Here is a 10,525-nt window from a genome sequence, read left to right as displayed (position 1 = left end):
CGGCCAATACCCCCACATGCTGCTGCTGTGACTCTAAGGCGCTTTGTCTCTCACTGCTTAGTCACCCCCTTTGTCCTCATCTCAGATGGGGGGTTGGAAAGGGACAGTAAGAGTCCTCTGGTGATAGCTCCTCTTGCCCCTGCCCCTTCTGGTCTCCTGTCCTTTGTCCGACTCCCACAGCCCCAGCCCCCTCCAGAGTTAGGACCAGAGTCAGGGCATGTGGTAGGTCAAGAGGTAGGTCTGGCAGTGGGGGGGCAGTTGAGGACGTTGTGGGCACCAGGGCAGGTATTCATGACATGAGCAGGAAGGGAGGGGGAAAGGAAGCATTCTGCGGATATGATCTGGGAGACAGGAGGTGACAAGGCAGAGAGTGGGTAGAGGAATGGGGGTAGGGGCAGGCGATGTACCTCTGGGAAAGGAAAGGGACCGCTGACTGCATTCTCTTTCCTGGGGATATCCTGGGGAAAGGAGTGGCCATAGCTTGGAGTGGGCAGAAATTGCCCCTACTTCTGTACCCTTTACTTCCTTATCTCGAGAGGCCACCCCCAAGACCTCTTTGCTGAGTGTTCTCCCTTCCAGAACCAAACCAAGGGAATCATTTGGCTTCCTTCTCCTACCACTACCTCTTCCTCCCCAGGCACTCTCCCCGCCTCAGGTGCTGGGTTCCCACTTCTCAGTACTCTAATTTCCCTATACATACAGTGCAGCCTCCACCTTCTCCGTGTCCCATGGGGAATGAGAAATAAAAAATTACTAGATATTCCAGGAACGACTGTGTTCTCAGGGCAAGGTGGGGCCAAAAGAGGGAGCCAGGTGGGGATTCCCTAGGATGGACTGACTGGGTGCATCTGGGTTCCTAAGAGAGCAAGTCCTCCTGTGCTGGGGGCTGGCTGACTTGAGGCTGGGGGAGGGTTTAGGGCAGTTGGAAGTGGGTAGGAATGGGGCCAAGAGCCTGGGGGAAGCTACTGGGAGCTGGGCCAGGGAAATGGGGAGTCAGGAAGTGGGGAGGGGGAGCCTGGGGGGAATGGAGGCGGATTGGCTGTTCCGGGCTTTGGAGGGGGTGGGTGGTGGTAACTCAGGAACGGGGGAGCCTGAAGGAGAGGAGTGTTAAGAGGAGGTGCCACCCTGGATCCTCCTTCTGTAAAAGGAAAAGTCATTAACCCCTCCTGCCTTCTCCCCTGCCTGCTCCATGTGCCCATTCTAAGCAGACCCATCCTGCCTTTGGGCAGTAAACTCCCTGATCACTGTCTCCTCGCCTGCCCCATATCCCTGCAAGCTCTTCTCTCTCTCACTGCTTATTCCCGTCCTGAGCCAAGTCCAGCCACCTCCTTTCTTTGTTCTGCCCTCTTGGTGCTTCCTTACCTGTTCCCCACGGTCTTTCCCTGGCAGTTTACTCAGTTGCCTCAGCTCTGGAAACCAGCCTCTAGGGGCAGAGGGCAGCACGAGGAAGCCCTGAGAAAAGGGAGGCCATGCCAGATTAGAGAATGAGAGAGAGAATCCTCCCGGGACCATGGCCTTTCTGTGCGTGTTGACCAGGCCCTTTCCCTGACTTCCTACCCCTCCTGGGGCTCTGTCCCACCAAAAAGGGAAAGAGACAGCTGAGAGCCGACTGTGGGGTTTGGGGAAAGGCTATGTCATCAGCTGGCCCAGTGCCTGTGATCCATCCGGCTGCTAGAGATTTCCCTCCCCTGGGCAAGTCCCATTTTTTTTTTTAAAGGAAAACAAAAACTAGGATTTTTGGGAAGCAATGAGACACCCATCTGAGTCCTACCAACAGAGCTCCTGGCTGAATGGCTTATAGCTCAGCCAATCGCAGAAGCTCGGGATGCTTAAAAGAGCTGGCGCGGAGAGAGGCTGGGAAGAACCCACAGGGAGACCCACAGACACATAGACACGGGCGAGAGAGGAGGAGAGAGACAGAGACAAAGGCACAGCGGAAGGAGCCAGAGACAGGGCAGGCACAGAGGCAAAGCCAGACAGTCCGAGGGAGCCCAGAAGGAGAGACCAGAGAAGCTGCAGAAGACACGGGCAGGGAGAGACAAAGACCCAGGAGAGGAGGGGGTGTGAGAGGAGAGTTTGGAGGAGCCAGGCCACTAGGCGCCTCTCCTAAGCCTAAGGGCCAAGTTTTCTCCATCTCCTCTGAAGGTCCCCAGCCCCTCCGAAAACTCTGCCTCTGACCCTGGCACAAGTCCGAGCCCCCAGGCTGCAGAGATGAGCTTTCCAAAGCCAGGGCGGGCAGAACTTGGTGCCCAGACGGCCTCAATCCCTCCCAGCTGCAGCACCAGTGCCATGTCCCGGACGGACCGGCATCCCAGGAGGGGCTTGGCGGGGTGCTGGCTGTGGGGAGTCCAACCCCGCCTGCTGCATCCCACCGTGCCCATCTCCGGGCTGGTGGGGCGGCTGCTGCTGCTGCTGCTGCCGCTGGCCTCCCTCCTGCCCTCAGCCCAGCCGGCCAGCCCCCTCCCCCGGGAGGAGGAGATCGTGTTTCCAGAGAAGCTCAATGGCAGCGTCCTGCCTGGTTTGGGCGCCCCTGCCAGGCTTCTGTACCGCTTGCCAGCCTTTGGGGAGACGCTGCTGCTAGAGCTGGAGCAGGACCCTGGCGTGCAGGTCGAGGGGCTGACGGTGCAGTACCTGGGCCAAGCACCTGAGCTGCTGGGAGGGGCCGAGCCAGGCACCTACCTCACCGGCACCATCAACGGAGATCCAGAGTCGGTGGCATCTCTGCACTGGGACGGGGGAGCCCTGTTAGGGGTGCTGCAGTATCAGGGGACCGAACTCCACATCCAGCCCCTGGAGGGAGGCACCCTTAACTCTGCCGGGGGGCCTGGGGCTCACATCTTACGCCGGAAGAGTCCTGCCAGCGGCCAGGGCCCCATGTGCAACGTCAAGGCTCCTCCCGGGAATCCCAGCCCCAGCCCTCGAAGAGCCAAGGTAGGCAGCCCTGGAGTCTGTGTCCTGCGGCGTCCTCCCGCCATGTCTGTCCTACTGACCCCCATTCACCCTCTCCCCACCCACTTCCACTGCTGGCCATTCTGCTTCTTCCCTGCCTTCTGCCTGCCTCTCCTCTTTCCGCTAGCCTCCTTTCTCAGGAAGGCTCTGGTTTCTCCCTGCTCCAGCCCTTCTCCTGGCCAGGCTGCTGTTCCCAAGGAGGGTTCCCAGAGGTGGGTCAGAGACTCTATGCTGGGAATGACCACCCCTCTGCCCGCCCCAGCCCTGCTAGGCCACGGCCTTCTTCTGGCACCACCTCCTACAAGAAAGCTTTTCCGACAGCCCCCTGGGCCTTGACTCTTTTCTGTGCCCCAAATTTGATTTTCACCCCCACCGCCAGCTAAAGGAGTGAGGTTTGAAGCCCAAGGGATTGGCCTCTGGCTTCTGGTGCTGCCTTCAAAATAGTTTTGGCAAAGTGCAAAGTAGGGCAAAAGTGGATGGGGAGGAAAGGCATCCCATACCTCCTCTGGTCATTCCCCTTCCCACACTGTGGACTGACTGCAAGGCTGCCTGACACTCCATCCTTTCCTCCCTCCCACTCCCGGCCTCCCCCTTCTTCCCTCCCTCCCTCTCTCACTTTAATCCAGACCAGCCGCTATCCCTCCACACCCGCCACGCTGAGATCTGGCCCTGGCCCTAGCTGCTGACTGAATTGTTCCTGCAACCACACAGGGCAGACACGTTGCAGCCCGGCCCTCTAGCTCCAGTCCTGCAGGCCCCAGCGCACTCAGGCCTGGGGGACCCCAAAGCCCCTCCCAGAGGCAGTCCCAGCTGCTTTTCACCTCTGGGGCTCACGCAGCCCTGGGACGTGGCACCCCCTTCCCCTCCCCTTCTCAGAACCAACAGCTGATTTCTTAGAGTTACCACAAAAGCCCTGGAACTTGGGGTTGGGGGAGGGCCCAACCAAGACCCGTCTGGAATCCCATGGGGTATGTGCGGCCCAGCTGGCTCTGCTGAGTTCCAGACCCAGGAACTAAGGGGGGGGGGAGAAGCCATGGGTCTGGGAGGCTCCCTCAGGATGCTCCCCTCCTTTTTCCAATCCAGCGCTTTGCTTCGCTGAGTAGATTTGTGGAGACTCTGGTCGTGGCTGATGACAAGATGGCAGCATTTCATGGCGCAGGGCTGAAGCGCTACCTGCTGACTGTTATGGCCGCGGCCGCCAAGGCCTTCAAGCACCCAAGCATCCGCAACCCCGTCAGCTTGGTGGTGACTCGGCTCGTGATTCTGGGGCCGGGCGAGGAAGGGCCCCAGGTGGGGCCCAGTGCCGCCCAGACCCTGCGCAGCTTCTGCACCTGGCAGCGAGGACTCAATACCCCTGAGGACTCGGACCCTGACCACTTTGACACGGCCATTCTGTTCACCCGGCAGGTGAGGCCCCAGTCAGCCCCGTAGGCCACGTGCCACGGAGCTCCAAGAAGCACCACGTGTACACTGGTCTGGAAATGGTGCCCCTGGAGGTGTTCCCGGGGCACCTGGCCCCAGCCACACTGCCAGTGCCATCCGGGCCCTGACGATGCTGGTTACTCAGGGCCTGGGTCCCCACGAAGCTAGATCTCATCCCAACGGGCCCTGGTGTCTGGGTTCCTCATGCATCTTCCATGATCTCTCTCCACAGGACCTGTGCGGGGTCTCTACATGTGACACTCTGGGCATGGCCGATGTGGGCACTGTGTGTGACCCAGCTCGGAGCTGTGCTGTTGTGGAGGATGATGGGCTCCAGTCGGCCTTCACTGCAGCTCATGAACTGGGTAATGTGGGAGTGGGGCTGTGGGGCAACTGGGATGCATGAGAGAGCTGTGGGGGTGGGGTAAGGGGACAGGGAGCTCACTAGAAGGCAGATAGGGGTCACAACGTGGTGCTTCCTCCTCCCTAGGCCTAGGTCCAGGGCCGTTTGTTACCTTTCTCTGCTGTGGGCGTAGACTTTTAGATTTTTCTATTAAATGAGATAGTGTGTAGAAACTTACTGTGAACTCTGTGTGTGTGTGTGTGTGTGTGTGTGGATTGAAAAAGATGTTATTCATAAGAATCAGTGATGCAATGGTGGGTTCAGGGTTAGGAATGTTGTCTACAAGGAAAAGAGGGTCGGGAGGTGCCCTGAGTGTGTTTGGGGGGAAGGGGAGACAGAGCAGAGGGGGCTCCCTATTGATGAGCCCTAGAGCACCAGAAGGAGATCGGGGGCAGTGTGGGATAGGGAATGGATCTGACCATCCCCAGCTGCAGCCAGGTTATTATGGGCTTGAAGCCCCCTGAGGGCACAGAGTTGGGACCCTTGGACCCTAGCAAGGCCTCTGCTCTCACAGGTCACGTCTTCAACATGCTCCATGACAACTCAAAGCCATGTGTTGGTCTGAATGGGCCTGGGAGCACCTCCCGCCACGTCATGGCTCCTGTGATGGCTCATGTGGACCCCGAGGAACCCTGGTCCCCCTGCAGTGCCCGCTTCATCACTGACTTCCTGGACAATGGCTACGGTAAGCAGATGGCAGCCCCCTCTCCCTGGGCGGCGCTCAGTTCCTGCCCCCCACCGTACTTGCTCTTCTGCAGCATTCTGCATGGACCAAACTGCCTGCCTCAAATGGGTTTCCTCTGCAGTGTGGGATGGGGTGAGAAATGCTTCTGTGTTTGTGTGGTTCCCACTTCCTCTAGCATAAATAGCATAGCCAAGGGAGGCAACTTTTGGTGCAATAGAATGAGAGCTGACCTTTTAAGGGTCAAAACTGTTTGCGTGAGTGTGCTGGCTGTGAAGGGAGTCACCTGTGACCGGAGGTGTGCAAGCCTGGCAGGGTTGCTGAGATGAAGCAGGTTCAGGAGCTCTGTAGACGGTTAGAACAGGTAGGAAGACTTAGGGCTTCGGGTTTCTATCCTGATTCTGTTCTTCAGACGTGTGTAGATGTGTGGCTGTAAGTTTCTTCACATCCGTGTGGCCGATCTGTGAAACAGGCGTGAATGGTAACCACCTCGTAGGCGTTGGCCATGGTTACATGAGAAAGGCTGGTCAGGCATTTAGCCAATGCTCATCATGTAATAAGCACCCAATAAATTGCATCTGCTACTTAAACTTTTTCCAGCCCCATGATTTGGACCCATCAGGCCCCAGAGAGTCCAGGCTTTCAGCTAGCAATCTAGAATGTTCCCTCGGCCCGTTGCTGACTTCATATCCCTACCTCATTCCCAGGGCACTGTCTCTTAGACAAGCCAGCAGCTCCCCTGCATCTGCCTGTGACTTTCCCTGGCAAGGACTATGACGCTGATCGCCAGTGCCAGCTGACCTTCGGGCCCGACTCACGCCATTGTCCACAGCTGCCGCCTCCCTGTGCTGCCCTCTGGTGCTCCGGCCACCTCAATGGCCACGCCATGTGCCAGACCAAGCATTCACCCTGGGCTGATGGCACCCCCTGCGGGCCGGCCCAGGCCTGCATGGGGGGCCGCTGCCTCCACGTGGACCAGCTTCAGGACTTCAATGTGAGATCCGGGGGCAGGGGTGGAGCAGAGGGCCTGGAGGAGCAGGCCGGCCCTGAGCTCAGGAGAGAGTGTACTGATCCCACCCTTCCGTTCTGTGTTTCTGCAGATCCCACAGGCTGGTGGCTGGGGCCCCTGGGGGTCATGGGGCGACTGCTCTCGGAGCTGTGGGGGCGGTGTCCAGTTCTCTTCCCGGGACTGCACGCGGCCGGTCCCCCGGAATGGTGGCAAGTACTGTGAGGGCCGCCGCACCCGCTTCCGCTCCTGCAACACCCAGGACTGCCCCACTGGCTCAGGTGAGGAGTGGGAGGGACAGAAGCCACGGGGGGTAAGGTAGTCCCTGGAGTTGGGGGGGGGGGGCTGTCCCTGTTGTTGAGGGGAGTCACTTCACCCTTCGGGAACCTTCTCTGGCAGTCTGGGGAGGAGAGAGGTGCCACGCTGTCTAGAGCTCCGAGGGGCTTAGGCGGAGGGCCTCAGGTGGGATGTCGCGAGGAAAGAGGACTGACGGGCATTTTTCCCCTACAGCACTGACCTTCCGTGAGGAGCAGTGTTCTGCTTACAACCACCGCACTGACCTCTTCAAGAGCTTCCCGGGGCCCATGGACTGGGTGCCCCGCTACACGGGCGTGGCCCCGCGGGACCAGTGCAAGCTGACCTGCCAGGCCCGCGCCCTGGGCTACTACTATGTGCTGGAGCCGCGGGTGAGGGCCTCATTCCCCGGGCCGGCTGCGCTCACGCTCTCTCCCGAAGCCCCCTGCTCTCTGATGGCAGTCCTCCAAAGTAGCCCCCTCGCTGGCGCTCCCGCAGCCCTGCCAGGCCCGCCCAGGGTGCACTCACGCATCTCTGTCCGCGGGTATCGGGAAAACAAGCCCCAGACGCTGGATACGTTGCCAGTCAGGCAGCTCCAGCCCATCCCCTTTCCTTTGGGTTCTTTTTCTCTCTCTTCCCATCTCCTAGTTCCCGTCCCTCTATTGCGTGAGAACGGGCGTGGCCTTCGGGGCAAGTCTTTGAGCCCTTTCCGTGGGCTCCTCTATCCATTACAGGGGTGGCCTCGATCGGCTCATGGGAGACCAGCTCCTCACTGGGCAGGCCTCTTGGAGACAGTGGCGTCCCTCTCTGGGATAGGGCAGCTTGTCGGCATGTCGAAGGCCAAGGAAGAACAAGCCCTGGCAGAATTTTTGGCCCTCCCCTGGGGAGCATTCTTACACGTCGGCCGCCCTCTAGCGTCCGTCTGGGTTGCTACCGTCAAGGTTCAGGGCTGGTGTTGAGACTCAGACCTGCCCTTTCCATCTTGGCACCTCTGCTTGCCGGCCGTCTGATCTTTGGGAGAGTTTCTTCGTCTTTCTAAATCTCAGTGTTTCATCTCTAAAAACCTCAAACAGTGGTTGTGAGATTTATATTCTAGTTTATTTTTTTAAAGATTTTACTTATTTGTCAGAAAAAGTGAGAGCACAAGCAGGGGGAGCAGCAGGCAGAAGGAGAAGCGGGCTTCCTGCGGAGCAGGAAGCCCGATGCAGGACTCGATCCCAGCACCCTGGGATCCTGACCTGAGCCGAAGGCAGACGCTTCACTGACTGAGCCACCCGGGCGTCCCTTATATCTAGCTTATAAAGCACTTAGCACAGTGCCTCATTCAGAGTGAATGTTCTGAAAATGGTGGCTTTTAAAATTACTGTTGCCATTAGGATTATTACCCCTTCGTACGGCGGGGGCTCACTCCGCACCCGATCTTCACCCTTCCGCCCAGTCTTTAAGGCCTCCCCTCCCTGCCGGGATATGGGTCTGGTCTGGCTCACCAACCCATCCTGACTTAGGAAGAGCCCTTTGCATCGATTGCTCCTTCTCTTGGCAGGTGGTCGATGGGACTCCCTGTTCCCCGGACAGCTCCTCCGTCTGTGTTCAAGGCCGCTGCATCCATGCTGGCTGTGACCGTGTCATTGGCTCCAAAAAGAAGTTTGACAAGTGCATGGTGTGCGGTGGGGACGGTTCTAGCTGCACTAAACAGTCTGGCTCCTTCAGAAAATTCAGGTTTGTTCACTATTTATTTCCTCATCCCTGGCCCTGGGGGCACAGAGGTGAACTTGATACTGTCTCTCCTCTCAAAGAGCTTACAGTCTAGTGGGGGAGACAGGTGAGTCACGAGTTCGAGCAGTGTCGCACCTGTTCAACAGTGTCGGCCTGGGGCTGCTGGGAGGGCCCTGGTGGGCATCAGGGAGGGTTTCCCCGGGGTGGGGGGGACTTGCTCCTGGAGGGAGAGCAGGCATGGCACTGGCACCGAAGAGGCGGGCTCAGAAGGGCACCTCAGTAAGGGGTCTAGAGAGGGGAGGGAGGAGGGTGCGTTGGCGTGTAGCTCAGACCTAGGCTGGGCCCCTCACGTGGGTTGGGGGAGACAACCCTCCGTACAAAGTCACACATACAGTCGTACGAACACAGCTCAGAAAGGCTGAGGGGATTCAGGAAGATGCTGAGCTCCCCATCTTCTCTTTCTGCTCAGGTACGGATACAACAACGTGGTCACTATCCCTGCGGGGGCCACGCATATCCTCGTCCGGCAGCAGGGGGCCCCTGGTGTCCGGAGCCTCTACCTGGCCCTGAAGCTTCCAGATGGCTCCTACGCCCTCAACGGTGAATACACGCTGATGCCCTCGCCCACGGACGTGGTCCTGCCCGGGGCGGTCAGTCTGCGCTACAGCGGGGCCACTGCCGCCTCTGAGACACTGTCAGGCCACGGGCCTCTGGCCCAGCCCTTAACGCTGCAGGTCCTGGTAGCCGGCAACCCCCAGAAGGCTCGCCTGCGGTACAGCTTCTTCGTGCCCCAGCCAGCCCCGTCCACACCGCGTGCCCCTCCCCAGGACTGGCTGCACCGCAAGGCGCAGATTCTGGAGATCCTCCGGCGGCGTTCCTGGGCGGGCAGGAAATAGCCTCATCATCCCCGCTGCCCTTCCCGGGCACCGGGGCCTCGGACTGAGTTCCAGAAGGAGGGGGCTTCTGTGGCTGCCTCACACGGACACACGGACACAGCGGGGAGGGCTGAGAGGATGAGGCCTTCCCTCCTCCCCGCTCCATGCGATGCGCAGGCTGGCCCTGCCCTGGTTTCCTGCCCTGGACGGCAGGGACGGGTGGTGGATGGAAGGGGCTGGGAGACCGTCCCCATCTAAACTGCCCCCTCTGCCCTGCGGGTCACAGGAGGGAGGGGGAAGCCAGTAGGGGGGGCCGTTGTATTTATTTAGTATTTATTCACTTTTATTTAGCACCAGGGAAGGGGATGAGGGCTAGGGTCCTGGGGAAACTGACTTCCACCCCTCATAACCCTCACCCTGGCTAGGAAATCCAGGGTGGCGGTGATAGGCATAACTGATCTGTGCGTGTGTGTGTGTGTGTGTGTGTGTGCGTGTGCGTGTGTGTGTGTGTGTGTGTTCATGTATGAGGTACATCTTGCCCTTGCTTTCCTCTCCCAGAATTCTGTTTTCTGGGAAAGGAAGAGTCAAGGGTAGAATAAGCCTTCAGGGAGTAAGGGATTATCATATTTTTAAAATATATATTGACTTTGCTAATTATGTGCTCCTTTCGGACTCAGACAGATGTGGGTTGCACCCTGACTCCGCGTCTCTGAACATTAGTTTCCTCGTTTGCCAATAACAGTACCTCCCTTGGAAATGTGTTGTGAGGCCTAAATAGTGTAAATAAAGAACTGCATAATGCCTGGCCCTGGGTCAGCGCCCAGCACGTGGCAGCCGCCCTTAGTCAGCACTAGGACCGCCTTGCTGCCCGCTCCGCTGCCCGTGGGGTTTGCAGCGCCCCTGAAGGTGGCTAAGCTCTCGCCAGTGGTGCCTGCCCTTGCCCCAGGCCGAGTTCCTCCGGCTGGCAGAACGCTGTCCTGGATTCTGAGGGACCATCGGAGAAAGGACAATTGCATCCCTGATCACTGGAGACCTCCAATCAACAGAGATGTCCTAAATACTGGGCTCCAGGCACAACTGATAAGAACAAGAAAGTGTAAAGAAAACAGGACCGGCTACGTCCATGCCAACAGGCATTTAGGAATGAGAGCTCTAGGGGGGCCCTGGGGCCATCGTCC

The 10,525-nt window shown here is 58.8% G+C and overlaps 1 protein-coding gene across 1 annotated transcript; it reads left to right on the top strand.

The window, feature by feature from the left end:
• The first annotated feature begins 1,045 nt into the window (after window positions 1–1,045).
• Window positions 1,046–10,152, top strand: ADAMTS4 (ADAM metallopeptidase with thrombospondin type 1 motif 4). Its single transcript, XM_045784273.2, has 9 exons — window positions 1,046–2,931; window positions 4,033–4,356; window positions 4,604–4,736; window positions 5,289–5,459; window positions 6,164–6,450; window positions 6,557–6,743; window positions 6,973–7,148; window positions 8,300–8,475; window positions 8,942–10,152. Exons 1-9 carry the CDS (start codon window positions 2,212–2,214, stop codon window positions 9,366–9,368), a joined length of 2,601 nt encoding a protein of 866 aa, XP_045640229.2. The 5' UTR covers window positions 1,046–2,211; the 3' UTR covers window positions 9,369–10,152.
• Window positions 10,153–10,525: the final 373 nt, after the last annotated feature.

Source organism: Ursus americanus, chromosome 2 (assembly GCF_024610735.1).
Source record: "Ursus americanus isolate L20-20 chromosome 2, mUrsAme1.1.p, whole genome shotgun sequence".
Taxonomy (NCBI): Eukaryota; Metazoa; Chordata; class Mammalia; order Carnivora; family Ursidae; genus Ursus; species Ursus americanus.
This window is presented reverse-complemented; position numbering and strand designations above follow the sequence as displayed.